The sequence below is a fragment of the Nerophis ophidion genome, unplaced genomic scaffold (genome assembly GCF_033978795.1).
Source record: "Nerophis ophidion isolate RoL-2023_Sa unplaced genomic scaffold, RoL_Noph_v1.0 HiC_scaffold_61, whole genome shotgun sequence".
Classification (NCBI taxonomy): Eukaryota; Metazoa; Chordata; class Actinopteri; order Syngnathiformes; family Syngnathidae; genus Nerophis; species Nerophis ophidion.
Window position 1 is genome coordinate 291733 of NW_026906983.1, and position 18488 is coordinate 310220.

The following is an 18488-nucleotide window of genomic DNA, read 5'->3' on the forward strand; positions in this document are numbered from 1 at the left end:
GTCTAGTTTTATCAGCCAGCCCTATTGGCCATTTTCCTACTTTTTTAACATCAGTCATGTGTCTATCATTATATATATTGTATTGTTTTACAGCCCAGCCCTATGTATTTTTTTGAAATGACTATTTTTTTAATTGGTTTCGATTTGATGTCTTTTGCAATATTTGCAATATATATTGACATTGTTTGATCGCCCAGCCCTATCGGCTTTTTTCCATTTTTTCTATCTATGTGTCATGCTATTAAATTGATATATCGGTGTCAGCCAGCGATCCTTGGTCCGCTTCCGATGGTGCGGAGGCTTGGAGGCGTGTGTGGACTAATGGAGGGGGTGTTTCCACCAGGCGTGTATGGAGGCCTATTTCATTCAGGGGAGGAGCCAGAAATGATGACGTGAGAAGCCCCGTGACCGCTTCAGGAAGCAGTACAGATTTGCCGGGAAATTCGACAACTTATAAACCGCCCAAGCTCCATCGAAAATGTTGTCTTTTGAGTCTTGTGGTCAGTTGGGAAAATGGAGAGAGAATAAAAACAGTTTTTTAAATGCCACTAGAATCAGGGGGGTCCTTTTTTTTTCTTTTTTTCTTCTTTGTCATGAAAAAGGGAGGTTTTTGTGGTTAGTCCACTAATTGTAAGTGTATATTGTGTTTTTTTGTTGATTTAAGAATTTTTTTTTTTATAAAAAATTCTTCTGCGGCCGGTACCAATCTGCCTATCATGTGATTCTACCATCCATCCATCCATTTTCTACCGCTTATTCCCTTTCGGGGTCGCGGGGGGCGCTGGCGCCTATCTCAGCTACAATCGGGCGGAAGGCAGGGTACACCCTGGACAAGTCGCCACCTCATCACAGGGCCAACACAGATAGACAGACAACATTCACACTCACATTCACACACTAGGGACCATTTAGTGTTGCCAATCAACCTATCCCCAGGTGCATGTCTTTGGAGGTGGGAGGAAGCCGGAGTACCCGGAGGGAACCCACGCAGTCACGGGGAGAACATGCAAACTCCACACAGAAAGATCCCGAGCCTGGATTTGAACCCAGGACTGCAGGAACTTCGTATTGTGAGGCAGACGCACTAACCCCTCTTCCACCGTGAAGCCCCATGTGATTCTACCATGTTGGCAAAATACAAACACACAATATATTGACATATATAACACATAAAACATGGAATTAGAAGTGAACAGTACCCATCCCTACCAGCAAGTGTTGTTGTACTGGAAACTAATTTACAAACACAACTTCATCACACACAATACTCCACTATGGAATTGTTCTTATATTAAAATGAGAAACAAATCCATCTTTGTACAGCAATGGTTTGAAAAAGGCATTTGGTCACTGATGCACTTATTGAATGATAAAAGTATTTTGTTATTTGTAGATTTCATTAAGTACGACCTACAAACAGACAAAATATTTTAAACAATTATAAAGGCATTTGTTCAAAATATTGTAATTCCAGTAAATATATATATATATATATATATTTTTTTAATTATTTACCATTTCTTCTTTATTGTATTTTCTCCGGAACAAAAAAATAAAACTCATAATTTGAAAGTTTCCATTCTTCCAAACGCCAAGGAGTTAATTTAAGGAAAAAATTTGAAATAATTTTTAAGATGTTGTTTTGCAATTGAAGACAACACTTGTTCGTTCGGTGATAGGGAAACAAATTAAACATTTTTTTTTCATGAATGTATGCAAAATAAAGCTATGTGAGATGATGTACAATATTGGCTTTTGCCTGACATTCCAAACTTTGACTGATATTGTTTTGGGGATGTTAAAAAAGAAAGAAAGAAAAAAAAAGGTAAAGAATGTTTAAAACACAATAGTGGGGATTTTTTTTTTAACCCACAAATGTATGTTAGTAAAAACAAAACATCCTTCCACAAACAACTCAGCCATTTTCTCTCACTTTTTATTGCATAAACGTACAAGTACATACATATTAAGTTAAAGTATAAAACAATCACAACACAATCATCATATTACAAAAGAGAGTAGTAAAGATGATTAATAAAATGGATTACAGAGACCCAACAAATGATTCATAAAGTCACACATTTTAAAATTGTGTAAAAGACAACTGTTCAAATGATGTATAAAGTAAATAATAATATGCTTCCTGAAGTGGTCCAGAAGATGTTTCAGATGTGAACCAGTACATATGTATATCATATAAAGGTGATAATCTATGGGATTATTAACAATTACAAATACAAATATGTAATACTTTCATATTTCAAACTATCTTAATCTATAAATGTAGAAGCACATTAACCAGATTGTTAGACAAACAACAATGTCACACATGTTATATGTGCTGATGTTGTTAGAAAGTCAAAATGAAAGTCTGGACAGTTTATTTCAAATCCTGCAGTTTCATTTGCTGCTGCTGTTCTCACCAGCACACTTGTGTTTCTTACACTGGTACTTAGAAGACAATCTTTCACCACACACACTGCAACTCAACACTTTCTCTCCTGGGTGTCTTCTCATGTGTCTTACAAGGGTTGATCGTCAACAAAAGCTTCTGTTGCAGATTGAACAGGAAAAAGGTTTTTCACCAGTGTGTGTTCTCATGTGTACTTTCACATCTTGACTTTGTGTAAAACCTTTACCACAGGTTGAACAAGAAAAAGCTTTTTCACCAGTGTGTGTTCTCATGTGTCTTTTCAAATGTTGACTTCTTGCAAAACCTTTACCACAGATTGAACAGGGAAAAGTTTTTTCACCAGTGTGTGTTCTCATGTGTCTTACAAGGGTTGATCGTTCACCAAAGCTTCTGTTGCAGATTGAACAGGAATGTGATTTTTCACCAGTGTGTGTTCTCATGTGTACTTTCATATTTTGACTTTGTGTAAAACCTTTACCACAGGTTGAACAGGAAAAAGCTTTTTCACCAGTGTGTGTTCTCATGTGTACTTTCAAATGTTGACTTTGTGTAAAACTTTTACCACAGGTTGAACAAGAAAAAGCTTTTTCACCAGTGTGTGTTCTCATGTGTACTTTCAAATGTTGACTTCTTGTAAAACCTTTACCACAGATTGAACAGGGAAAAGTTTTTTCACCAGTGTGTGTTCTCATGTGTACTTTCACATTCTGACTTTCTGTAAAACCTTTACCACAGATTGAACAAGAAAAAGGTTTTTCACTAGTGTGTGTTCTCATGTGTGTTTTCACATCTGTACTATTTGTAAAACCTTTACCACAGGTCGAACAGGAAAAAGGTTTTTCTCCAGTGTGTGTTCTCTTGTGTCTTTTCAAATGATTACTTTGTGCAAAACCTTTACCACAGGTTGAACATGAAAAGGTTTTTTCACCAGTGTGTGTTCTCATGTGTCTTTTCACATCCTGACTTTGTGTAAAACCTTTACCACAGATTGAACAAGAAAAAGGTTTTTCACCAGTGTGTGTTCTCATGTGTCCTTTCACATCTGTACTGCTTGTACAACCTTTACCACAGGTCGAACAGGAAAAAGGTTTTTCTCCAGTGTGTGTTCTCTTGTGTCTTTTCAAATTATTACTTTGTGTAAAATCTTTACCACAGATTGAACAGGAAAAAGGTTTTTCACCAGTGTGTGTTCTCATGTGTACTTTCAAATGTTCACTGAGAACAAAACCTTTACCACAGATTGAACAGGAAAAAGGGTTTTCTCCAGTGTGTGTTCTCATGTGTACTTTCAAATGTTGACTTTCTGTAAAACCTTTACCGCAGATTGAACAGGAAAAAGTTTTTTCTCCAGTGTGTGTTCTCACGTGTACTTTCAGACTACAATGGTATTTAAAAGTTTTGTGAGAGTGAGAAGATGTGAAGTGAGTGTTGTCAGTGTGACATGTCTTATCATCTTTAGAGTCTTCATCATCAGTGTCAGGAGAGTGTGACGTTGTGTCCTCACTATCTGATAGTGGAGCTAAGAGCTTGTCTGCTTGTGATCCTCCACAGTGGTCTCCATCAGCTTCTGTTGTCATGTGTTGTGTTGAGCTGCTGCTTGGAGGCTCCCCCCCTCCCCTCTCCTCACTTTCACCTTTCACCTCATCATCTTCACTCTTCACAGGGACACCAGTCACTGGGAACTCCTCCAACCATTTAGGCTGACTGATGCCCTCTTCCTCCTCTTCCTCTCTAATGTGCGGCGGCTCTTGGTCCTCCTCTTCCACTTTAATGTGCGGCGGCTCTTGGTCCTCCTCTTCCTCTTTAATGTGCGGCGTATCTTGGTCTTCCTCTTCCTCTTTAATGTGAGGGTTCAGTGGGTCCTCCTCTTCCTGTTTAATGTGAGGGGTCAGTGGGTCCTCCTCTTTATTTTTGATGTGTAAGTTCAGTGGGTCCTCCGCTTGCCCTTTAATGTGAAGGGTCAGTTTAACATTATGGGTCTGTGGCGTCTCAACTTCCTCTTTAATGTGGGGGGGCTGTGGTTCCTCTTCCTGCTCACGAAAAAGATGTTCTTCGACATCTACGGGACGGGAGAAAACAAACTTTCATTAGAAAAGTCCAGCTTTGCTCAGTCACATGAGACATTGTCCTGCACCAACATATGATCTCACAATCTCATCAGTTTCCCCTCACAGCAGTCAGGGTACTTCCAGCTGACACATGAAGAAGACCTTCAGGGGAATGCCTTCCCAGGCTAACATCCAATCCACCTTATTCATATAAAAACATCCTCAAATTAATTCCTGCAATCCATACTAGTGTGCTGTTCCCTCTCTGAATAAGTCATACACACACAGGAAATAATGTACCACATGCCAGCCTCCACGCAGTAGTACTAGTGATGAGCTCCCCCTGCTGGTGGACAATAATTACAGTCATTTTCCTATTCATCTTTAGAGACATGTCACACTAAAAATAGCATGAGCATAGTCAACATCCATCCATCCATTTTCTACTGTACTGTTCAAAGTCAAACATGTTGTCCAAAAAAGATGACATCTGTTTTACTTTCATTTAGATAGTGTCACCACAGTTAAACTGGGAAGAAGTAATCAGATTACTGACTACTCCTTCAAAAGATAACTTGTTTACCTTATTAATAATAGTAATATTGAATTAATTTAAAGTGTTTCTAGACACTCAAATTGCGTTGCAGTGAGAACTGAGAAGACATCATTCATGCAGTCCACCCACTCAATGTGGTAAGCTACATTTAATTATTATAATAATATTAAGTAGATGAAGAAATTCCTGAAATAATTGTGTTTGAATGCTCCAATGCTGAAGCTGAACTGAAAGGTTGACAGAATGTAGTATGAATGTAAGAATAGTTTGAATGTTGAAGAGTTTGAATCTCGGGAAAACTGGGATTTTTTTAAGTTCTCAAACCAACATGCTTTTTTTGTCCTGACTGTATCATGTTGTATGCATCCATGTGTGATGTATCATGTTGTATGTGTGATGTATCATGTTGTATGTGTGATGTATCATGTTGTATGTGTGATGTATCATGTTGTATGTGTGATGTATCATGTTGTATGCATGCATGTGTGATGTATAATGTTGTATGTGTGATGTATCATGTTGTATGTGTGATGTATCATGTTGTATGTGTGATGTATCATGTTGTATGTGTGATGTATCATGTTGTATGTGTGATGTATCATGTTGTATGTGTGATGTATCATGTTGTATGTGTGATGTATCATGTTGTATGCATCCATGTGTGATGTATCATGTTGTATGCATGCATGTGTGATGTATCATGTTGTATGCATGTGTGATGTATCATGTTGTATGCATCCATGTGTGATGTATCATGTTGTATGCATGCATGTGTGATGTATCATGTTGTATGCATGTGTGATGTATCATGTTGTATGCATGCATGTGTGATGTATCATGTTGTATGCATGCATGTGTGATGTATCATGTTGTATGCATGCATGTGTGATGTATCATGTTGTATGCATGCATGTGTGATGTATCATGTTGTATGCATGCATGTGTGATGTATCATGTTGTATGCATGCATGTGTGATGTATCATGTTGTATGCATCCATGTGTGATGTATCATGTTGTATGCATGTGTGATGTATCATGTTGTATGCATGCATGTGTGATGTATCATGTTGTATGTGTGATGTATCATTTTGTATGCATGCATGTGTGATGTATAATGTTGTATGTGTGATGTATCATGTTGTATGTGTGATGTATCATGTTGTATGTGTGATGTATCATGTTGTATGTGTGATGTATCATGTTGTATGTGTGATGTATCATGTTGTATGTGTGATGTATCATGTTGTATGTGTGATGTATCATGTTGTATGCATCCATGTGTGATGTATCATGTTGTATGCATGCATGTGTGATGTATCATGTTGTATGCATGTGTGATGTATCATGTTGTATGCATCCATGTGTGATGTATCATGTTGTATGCATGCATGTGTGATGTATCATGTTGTATGCATGTGTGATGTATCATGTTGTATGCATGCATGTGTGATGTATCATGTTGTATGCATGCATGTGTGATGTATCATGTTGTATGCATGCATGTGTGATGTATCATGTTGTATGCATGCATGTGTGATGTATCATGTTGTATGCATGCATGTGTGATGTATCATGTTGTATGCATGCATGTGTGATGTATCATGTTGTATGCATCCATGTGTGATGTATCATGTTGTATGCATGTGTGATGTATCATGTTGTATGCATGCATGTGTGATGTATCATGTTGTATGCATGCATGTGTGATGTATCATGTTGTATGCATGCATGTGTGATGTATCATGTTGTATGCATGCATGTGTGATGTATCATGTTGTATGCATGCATGTGTGATGTATCATGTTGTATGCATGCATGTGTGATGTATCATGTTGTATGCATCCATGTGTGATGTATCATGTTGTGTGCATGCAAGTGTGATGTATCATGTTGTATGCATGCATGTGTGATGTATCATGTTGTATGCATGCATGTGTGATGTATAATGTTGTATGCATGTGTGATGTATCATGTTGTATGTGTGATGTATCATGTTGTATGCATGCATGTGTGATGTATCATGTTGTATGCATGCATGTGTGATGTATCATGTTGTATGCATGCATGTGTGATGTGTCATGTTGTATGCATGCAAGTGTGATGTATCATGTTGTATGTGTGATGTATCATGTTGTATGCATGCATGTGTGATGTATCATGTTGTATGTGTGATGTATCATGTTGTATGCATGCATGTGTGATGTATCATGTTGTATGCATGCATGTGTGATGTATCATGTTGTATGCATGCATGTGTGATGTGTCATGTTGTATGCATGCAAGTGTGATGTATCATGTTGTATGTGTGATGTATCATGTTGTATGCATGCATGTGTGATGTATCATGTTGTATGCATGCATGTGTGATGTATCATGTTGTATGTGTGATGTATCATGTTGTATGCATGCATGTGTGATGTATCATGTTGTATGTGTGATGTATCATGTTGTATGCATGCATGTGTGATGTATCATGTTGTGTGCAAGCATGTGTGATGTGTCATGTTGTATGCATGCAAGTGTGATGTATCATGTTGTATGTGTGATGTATCATGTTGTATGCATGCATGTGTGATGTATCATGTTGTATGCATGCATGTGTGATGTATCATGTTGTATGCATGCATGTGTGATGTATCATGTTGTATGTGTGATGTATCATGTTGTATGCATGCATGTGTGATGTATCATGTTGTATGCATGCATGTGTGATGTATCATGTTGTATGCATCCATGTGTGATGTATCATGTTGTATGCATGCATGTGTGATGTATCATGTTGTATGCATGTGTGATGTATCATGTTGTATGCATGCATGTGGGATGTATCATGATGTATGCATCCATGTGTGATGTATCATGTTGTATGCATGTGTGATGTATCATGTTGTATGCATGCATGTGTGATGTATCATGTTGTATGCATGCATGTGTGATGTATCATGTTGTATGCATGCATGTGTGATGTATCATGTTGTATGCATGCATGTGTGATGTATCATGTTGTATGCATGCATGTGTGATGTATCATGTTGTATGCATGCATGTGGGATGTATCATGATGTATGCATCCATGTGTGATGTATCATGTTGTATGCATGCATGTGTGATGTATCATGTTGTATGCATGCAAGTGTGATGTATCATGTTGTATGCATGCATGTGTGATGTATCATGTTGTATGCATGCATGTGTGATGCATCATGTTGTATGCATGCAAGTGTGATGTATCATGTTGTATGTGTGATGTATCATGTTGTATGCAGGCATGTGTGATGTATCATGTTGTATGCATGCATGTGTGATGTATCATGTTGTATACATGCATGTGTGATGTATCATGTTGTATGCATGCATGTGTGATGTATCATGTTGTATGCATCCATGTGTGATGTATCATGTTGTATGCATGCATGTGTGATGTATCATGTTGTATGCATGCAAGTGTGATGTATCATGTTGTATGCATGCATGTGTGATGTATCATGTTGTATGCATGCATGTGTGATGTATCATGTTGTGTGCATGCAAGTGTGATGTATCATGTTGTATGTGTGATGTATCATGTTGTATGCATGCATGTGTGATGTATCATGTTGTATGCATGCATGTGTGATGTATCATGTTGTATGCATCCATGTGTTATGTATCATGTTGTATGCATGCATGTGTGATGTATCATGTTGTATGCATGTGTGATGTATCATGTTGTATGCATGCATGTGTGATGTATCATGTTGTATGCATGCATGTGTGATGTATCATGTTGTATGCATGCATGTGTGATGTATCATGTTGTATGCATGCATGTGTGATGTATCATGTTGTATGCATGCATGTGTGATGTATCATGTTGTATGCATCCATGTGTGATGTATCATGTTGTATGCATGCATGTGTGATGTATCATGTTGTATGCATGTGTGATGTATCATGTTGTATGCATGCATGTGTGATGTATCATGTTGTATGCATGCATGTGTGATGTGTCATGTTGTATGCATGCAAGTGTGATGTATCATGTTGTATGTGTGATGTATCATGTTGTATGCATGCATGTGTGATGTATCATGTTGTATGCATGCATGTGTGATGTATCATGTTGTATGCATGCATGTGTGATGTATCATGTTGTATGTGTGATGTATCATGTTGTATGCATGCATGTGTGATGTATCATGTTGTATGTGTGATGTATCATGTTGTATGCATGCATGTGTGATGTATCATGTTGTATGCATGCATGTGTGATGTATCATGTTGTATGCATGCATGTGTGATGTGTCATGTTGTATGCATGCAAGTGTGATGTATCATGTTGTATGTGTGATGTATCATGCTGTATGCATGCATGTGTGATGTATCATGTTGTATGCATGCATGTGTGATGTATCATGTTGTATGCATGCATGTGTGATGTATCATGTTGTATGTGTGATGTATCATGTTGTATGCATGCATGTGTGATGTATCATGTTGTATGTGTGATGTATCATGTTGTATGCATGCATGTGTGATGTATCATGTTGTGTGCATGCATGTGTGATGTGTCATGTTGTATGCATGCAAGTGTGATGTATCATGTTGTATGTGTGATGTATCATGTTGTATGCATGCATGTGTGATGTATCATGTTGTATGCATGCATGTGTGATGTATCATGTTGTATGTGTGATGTATCATGTTGTATGCATGCATGTGTGATGTATCATGTTGTATGCATGCATGTGTGATGTATCATGTTGTATGCATCCATGTGTGATGTATCATGTTGTATGCATGCATGTGTGATGTATCATGTTGTGTGCATGCATGTGTGATGTGTCATGTTGTATGCATGCAAGTGTGATGTATCATGTTGTATGTGTGATGTATCATGTTGTATGCATGCATGTGTGATGTATCATGTTGTATGCATGCATGTGTGATGTATCATGTTGTATGCATGCATGTGTGATGTATCATGTTGTATGTGTGATGTATCATGTTGTATGCATGCATGTGTGATGTATCATGTTGTATGCATGCATGTGTGATGTATCATGTTGTATGCATCCATGTGTGATGTATCATGTTGTATGCATGCATGTGTGATGTATCATGTTGTATGCATGTGTGATGTATCATGTTGTATGCATGCATGTGGGATGTATCATGATGTATGCATCCATGTGTGATGTATCATGTTGTATGCATGTGTGATGTATCATGTTGTATGCATGCATGTGGGATGTATCATGATGTATGCATCCATGTGTGATGTATCATGTTGTATGCATGCATGTGTGATGTATCATGTTGTATGCATGCAAGTGTGATGTATCATGTTGTATGCATGCATGTGTGATGTATCATGTTGTATGCATTCATGTGTGATGTATCATGTTGTATACATGCATGTGTGATGTATCATGTTGTATGCATGCATGTGTGATGTATCATGTTGTATGCATTCATGTGTGATGTATCATGTTGTATACATGCATGTGTGATGTATCATGTTGTATGCATGCAGGTGTGATGTATCATGTTGTATGTGTGATGTATCATGTTGTATGCATGCATGTGTGATGTATCATGTTGTATGCAGGCATGTGTGATGTATCATGTTGTATGCATTCATGTGTGATGTATCATGTTGTATACATGCATGTGTGATGTATCATGTTGTATGCATCCATGTGTGATGTATCATGTTGTATGCATGCATGTGTGATGTATCATGTTGTATGCATGCAAGTGTGATGTATCATGTTGTATGCATGTATGTGTGATGTATCATGTTGTATGCATGCATGTGTGATGTATCATGTTGTATGCATGCATGTGTGATGTATCATGTTGTATGCAGGCATGTGTGATGTATCATGTTGTATGCATTCATGTGTGATGTATCATGTTGTATACATGCATGTGTGATGTATCATGTTGTATGCATGCATGTGTGATGTATCATGTTGTATGCATTCATGTGTGATGTATCATGTTGTATACATGCATGTGTGATGTATCATGTTGTATGCATGCATGTGTGATGTATCATGTTGTATGTGTGATGTATCATGTTGTATGCATGCATGTGTGATGTATCATGTTGTATGCAGGCATGTGTGATGTATCATGTTGTATGCATTCATGTGTGATGTATCATGTTGTATACATGCATGTGTGATGTATCATGTTGTATGCATCCATGTGTGATGTATCATGTTGTATGCATGCATGTGTGATGTATCATGTTGTATGCATGCAAGTGTGATGTATCATGTTGTATGCATGTATGTGTGATGTATCATGTTGTATGCATGCATGTGTGATGTATCATGTTGTGTGCATGCAAGTGTGATGTATCATGTTGTATGTGTGATGTATCATGTTGTATGCATGCATGTGTGATGTATCATGTTGTATGCATGCATGTGTGATGTATCATGTTGTATGCATGCATGTGTGAGGTATCATGTTGTATACATGCATGTGTGATGTATCATGTTGTATGCATGCATGTGTGATGTATCATGTTGTATGCATGCAAGTGTGATGTATCATGTTGTATGCATGCATGTGTGATGTATCATGTTGTATGCAGGCATGTGTGATGTATCATGTTGTATGCATGCATGTGTGATGTATCATGTTGTATGCAGGCATGTGTGATGTATCATGTTGTATGCATGCATGTGTGATGTATCATGTTGTATACATGCATGTGTGATGTATCATGTTGTATGCATGCATGTGTGATGTATCATGTTGTATGCATCCATGTGTGATGTATCATGTTGTATGCATGCATGTGTGATGTATCATGTTGTATGCATGCAAGTGTGATGTATCATGTTGTATGCATGCATGTGTGATGTATCATGTTGTATGCATGCATGTGTGATGTATCATGTTGTGTGCATGCAAGTGTGATGTATCATGTTGTATGTGTGATGTATCATGTTGTATGCATGCATGTGTGATGTATCATGTTGTATGCATGCATGTGTGATGTATCATGTTGTATACATGCATGTGTGATGTATCATGTTGTATGCATGCATGTGTGATGTATCATGTTGTATGCATGCATGTGTGATGTATCATGTTGTATGCATGCATGTGTGATGTATCATGTTGTATGCATGCATGTGTGATGTATCATGTTGTATGTGTGATGTATCATGTTGTATGCATGCATGTGTGATGTATCATGTTGTATTCATGCATGTGTGATGTATCATGTTGTATGCATGCAAGTGTGATGTATCATGTTGTATGCATGCATGTGTGATGTATCATGTTGTATGCATGCATGTGTGATGTATCATGTTGTATGCATGCAAATGTGATGTATCATGTTGTATGCATGCATGTGTGATGTATCATGTTGTATGCATGCATGTGTGATGTATCATGTTGTGTGCATGCAAGTGTGATGTATCATGTTGTATGTGTGATGTATCATGTTGTATGCATGCATGTGTGATGTATCATGTTGTATGCATGCATGTGTGATGTATCATGTTGTATGCATGCATGTGTGATGTATCATGTTGTATACATGCATGTGTGATGTATCATGTTGTATGCATGCATGTGTGATGCATCATGTTGTATGCATGCATGTGTGATGTATCATGTTGTATGCATGCATGTGTGATGTATCATGTTGTATGCATGCAAGTGTGATGTATCATGTTGTATGCATGCATGTGTGATGTATCATGTTGTATGCATGCATGTGTGATGTATCATGTTGTATGCATGCAAGTGTGATGTATCATGTTGTATGTGTGACTTATCATGTTGTATGCATGCATGTGTGATGTATCATGCTGTATGCAGGCATGTGTGATGTATCATGTTGTATGCATGCATGTGTGATGTATCATGTTGTATACATGCATGTGTGATGTATCATGTTGTAAGCATGCAAGTGTGATGTATCATGTTGTATGTGTGATGTATCATGTTGTATGCATGCATGTGTGATGTATCATGTTGTATGCATGCATGTGTGATGTATCATGTTGTATGCATCCATGTGTGATGTATCATGTTGTATGCATGCATGTGTGATGTATCATGTTGTATGCATGCAAGTGTGATGTATCATGTTGTATGCATGCATGTGTGATGTATCATGTTGTATGCATGCATGTGTGATGTATCATGTTGTGTGCATGCAAGTGTGATGTATCATGTTGTATGTGTGATGTATCATGTTGTATGCATGCATGTGTGATGTATCATGTTGTATGCATGCATGTGTGATGTATCATGTTGTATGCATGCATGTGTGATGTATCATGTTGTATACATGCATGTGTGATGTATCATGTTGTATGCATGCATTTGTGATGTATCATGTTGTATGCATGCATGTGTGATGTATCATGTTGTATGCATGCATGTGTGATGTATCATGTTGTATGCATGCAAGTGTGATGTATCATGTTGTATGCATGCAAGTGTGATGTATCATGTTGTATGTGTGATGTATCATGTTGTATGCATGCATGTGTGATGTATCATGTTGTATGCATCCATGTGTGATGTATCATGTTGTATGCATGCATGTGTGATGTATCATGTTGTATGCATGTGTGATGTATCATGTTGTATGCATGCATGTGGGATGTATCATGATGTATGCATCCATGTGTGATGTATCATGTTGTATGCATGCATGTGTGATGTATCATGTTGTATGCATGCAAGTGTGATGTATCATGTTGTATGCATGCATGTGTGATGTATCATGTTGTATGCATGCAAGTGTGATGTATCATGTTGTATGTGTGATGTATCATGTTGTATGCATGCATGTGTGATGTATCATGTTGTATGCAGGCATGTGTGATGTATCATGTTGTATGCATGCATGTGTGATGTATCATGTTGTATACATGCATGTGTGATGTATCATGTTGTATGCATGCATGTGTGATGTATCATGTTGTATGCATCCATGTGTGATGTATCATGTTGTATGCATGCATGTGTGATGTATCATGTTGTATGCATGCAAGTGTGATGTATCATGTTGTATGCATGCATGTGTGATGTATCATGTTGTATGCATGCATGTGTGATGTATCATGTTGTATGCATGCAAGTGTGATGTATCATGTTGTATGTGTGATGTATCATGTTGTATGCATGCATGTGTGATGTATCATGTTGTATGCATGCATGTGTGATGTATCATGTTGTATGCATGCATGTGTGATGTATCATGTTGTATACATGCATGTGTGATGTATCATGTTGTATGCATGCATGTGTGATGTATCATGTTGTATGCATCCATGTGTGATGTATCATGTTGTATGCATGCATGTGTGATGTATCATGTTGTATGCATGCAAGTGTGATGTATCATGTTGTATGCATGCATGTGTGATGTATCATGTTGTATGCATGCATGTGTGATGTATCATGTTGTATGCATGCAAGTGTGATGTATCATGTTGTATGTGTGATGTATCATGTTGTATGCATGCATGTGTGATGTGTCATGTTGTATGCATGCATGTGTGATGTATCATGCTGTATGTGTGATGTATCATGTTGTATGCATGCATGTGTGATGTATCATGTTGTATGCATGCATGTGTGATGTATCATGTTGTATGCATGCATGTGTGATGTATCATGTTGTATGCATGCAAGTGTGATGTATCATGTTGTATGTGTGATGTATCATGTTGTATGCATGCATGTGTGATGTATCATGTTGTATGCATGCATGTGTGATGTATCATGTTGTATGCATCCATGTGTGATGTATCATGTTGTATGCATGCATGTGTGATGTATCATGTTGTATGCATGTGTGATGTATCATGTTGTATGCATGCATGTGGGATGTATCATGATGTATGCATCCATGTGTGATGTATCATGTTGTATGCATGCATGTGTGATGTATCATGTTGTATGCATGCAAGTGTGATGTATCATGTTGTATGCATGCATGTGTGATGTATCATGTTGTATGCATGCATGTGTGATGTATCATGTTGTATACATGCATGTGTGATGTATCATGTTGTATGCATGCATGTGTGATGTATCATGTTGTATGCATGCATGTGTGATGTATCATGTTGTATGCATGCATGTGTGATGTATCATGTTGTATGCATGCAAGTGTGATGTATCATGTTGTATGTGTGATGTATCATGTTGTATGCATGCATGTGTGATGTATCATGTTGTATGCATGCATGTGTGATGTATCATGTTGTATGCATCCATGTGTGATGTATCATGTTGTATGCATGCATGTGTGATGTATCATGTTGTATGCATGTGTGATGTATCATGTTGATTGCATGCATGTGGGATTTATCATGATGTATGCATCCATGTGTGATGTATCATGTTGTATGCATGCATGTGTGATGTATCATGTTGTATGCATGCAAGTGTGATGTATCATGTTGTATGCATGCATGTGTGATGTATCATGTTGTATGCATGCAAGTGTGATGTATCATGTTGTATGTGTGATGTATCATGTTGTATGCATGCATGTGTGATGTATCATGTTGTATGCAGGTATGTGTGAAGTATCATGTTGTATGCATGCATGTGTGATGTATCATGTTGTATACATGCATGTGTGATGTATCATGTTGTATGCATGCATGTGTGATGTATCATGTTGTATGCATCCATGTGTGATGTATCATGTTGTATGCATGCATGTGTGATGTATCATGTTGTATGCATGCAAGTGTGATGTATCATGTTGTATGCATGCATGTGTGATGTATCATGTTGTATGCATGCATGTGTGATGTATCATGTTGTATACATGCATGTGTGATGTATCATGTTGTATACATGCATGTGTGATGTATCATGTTGTATGCATGCATGTGTGATGTATCATGTTGTATGCATCCATGTGTGATGTATCATGTTGTATGCATGCATGTGTGATGTATCATGTTGTATGCATGCAAGTGTGATGTATCATGTTGTATGCATGCATGTGTGATGTATCATGTTGTATGCATGCATGTGTGATGTATCATGTTGTATGCATGCAAGTGTGATGTATCATGTTGTATGTGTGATGTATCATGGTGTATGCATGCATGTGTGATGTATCATGTTGTATGCATGCATGTGTGATGTATCATGTTGTATGTGTGATGTATCATGTTGTATGCATGCATGTGTGATGTATCATGTTGTATGCATGCATGTGTGATGTATCATGTTGTATGCATGCATGTGTGATGTATCATGTTGTATGCATGCAAGTGTGATGTATCATGTTGTATGTGTGATGAATCATGTTGTATGCATGGATGTGTGATGTATCATGTTGTATGCATGCATGTGTGATGTATCATGTTGTATGCATCCATGTGTGATGTATCATGTTGTATGCATGCATGTGTGATGTATCATGTTGTATGCATCCATGTGTGATGTATCATGTTGTATGCATGCATGTGTGATGTATCATGTTGTATGCATGTGTGATGTATCATGTTGTATGCATGCATGTGGGATGTATCATGATGTATGCATCCATGTGTGATGTATCATGTTGTATGCATGCATGTGTGATGTATCATGTTGTATGCATGCATGTGTGATGTATCATGTTGTATGCATGCAAGTGTGATGTATCATGTTGTATGTGTGATGTATCATGTTGTATGCATGCATGTGTGATGTATCATGTTGTATGCAGGCATGTGTGATGTATCATGTTGTATGCATGCATGTGTGATGTATCATGTTGTATACATGCATGTGTGATGTATCATGTTGTATGCATGCATGTGTGATGTATCATGTTGTATGCATCCATGTGTGATGTATCATGTTGTATGCATGCATGTGTGATGTATCATGTTGTATGCATGCAAGTGTGATGTATCATGTTGTATGCATGCATGTGTGATGTATCATGTTGTAGGCATGCATGTGTGATGTATCATGTTGTTTGCATGCAAGTGTGATGTTTCATGTTGTATGTGTGATGTATCATGTTGTATGCATGCATGTGTGATGTATCATGTTGTATGCATGCATGTGTGATGTATCATGTTGTATGCATGCATGTGTGATGTATCATGTTGTATACATGCATGTGTGATGCATCATGTTGTATGCATGCATGTGTGATGTATCATGTTGTATGCATCCATGTGTGATGTATCATGTTGTATGCATGCATGTGTGATGTATCATGTTGTATGCATGCAAGTGTGATGTATCATGTTGTATGCATGCATGTGTGATGTATCATGTTGTATGCATGCATGTGTGATGTATCATGTTGTATGCATGCAAGTGTGATGTATCATGTTGTATGTGTGATGTATCATGTTGTATGCATGCATGTGTGATGTATCATGTTGTATGCAGGCATGTGTGATGTATCATGTTGTATGCATGCATGTGTGATGTATCATGTTGTATACATGCATGTGTGATGTATCATGTTGTATGCATGCATGTGTGATGTATCATGTTGTATGCATCCATGTGTGATGTATCATGTTGTATGCATGCATGTGTGATGTATTATGTTGTATGCATGCAAGTGTGATGTATCATGTTGTATGCATGCATGTGTGATGTATCATGTTGTATGCATGCATGTGTGATGTATCATGTTGTATGTGTGATGTATCATGTTGTATGCATGCATGTGTGATGTATCATGTTGTATGCATGCATGTGTGATGTATCATGTTGTATACATGCATGTGTGATGCATCATGTTGTATGCATGCATGTGTGATGTATCATGTTGTATGCATCCATGTGTGATGTATCATGTTGTATGCATGCATGTGTGATGTATCATGTTGTATGCATGCAAGTGTGATGTATCATGTTGTATGCATGCATGTGTGATGTATCATGTTGTATGCATGCATGTGTGATGTATCATGTTGTATGCATGCAAGTGTGATGTATCATGTTGTATGTGTGATGTATCATGTTGTATGCATGCATGTGTGATGTATCATGTTGTATACATGCATGTGTGATGTATCATGTTGTATGCATGCATGTGTGATGTATCATGTTGTATGCATCCATGTGTGATGTATCATGTTGTATGCATGCATGTGTGATGTATCATGTTGTATGCATGCAAGTGTGATGTATCATGTTGTATGCATGCATGTGTGATGTATCATGTTGTATGCATGCATGTGTGATGTATCATGTTGTATGCATGCATGTGTGATGTATCATGTTGTATGCATGCATGTGTGATGTATCATGTTGTATGCATGCATGTGTGATGTATCATGTTGTATGCATGCATGTGTGATGTAGCATGTTGTATGCATGAATGTGTGATGTATCATGTTGTATACATGCATGTGTGATGTATCATGTTGTATTCATGCATGTGTGATGTATCATGTTGTATGCATCCATGTGTGATGTATCATGTTGTATGCATGCATGTGTGATGTATCATGTTGTATG

At 37.6% G+C, this 18488-nt stretch overlaps 1 protein-coding gene across 7 annotated transcripts in view; it reads right to left on the reverse strand.

Annotated features, from left to right (window-relative positions):
* Window positions 1–1922: 1922 nt before the first annotated feature.
* LOC133547095 (oocyte zinc finger protein XlCOF6-like) overlaps window positions 1923–18488 on the reverse strand; it is a 106387-nt gene continuing 89821 nt past the window's right edge. For 6 of the 7 annotated variants that reach the window (XM_061892916.1, XM_061892914.1, XM_061892912.1 and 3 more), the window contains one exon: window positions 1923–4472. In XM_061892916.1, coding sequence (XP_061748900.1) covers window positions 2539–4472 — 1934 coding nt within the window. In that variant the 3' untranslated portion in view covers window positions 1923–2538. Of the gene's footprint in view, window positions 4473–4563; window positions 4663–18488 lie in introns of all 7 variants that reach the window. The other variant, XM_061892919.1, reaches the window with a different exon arrangement.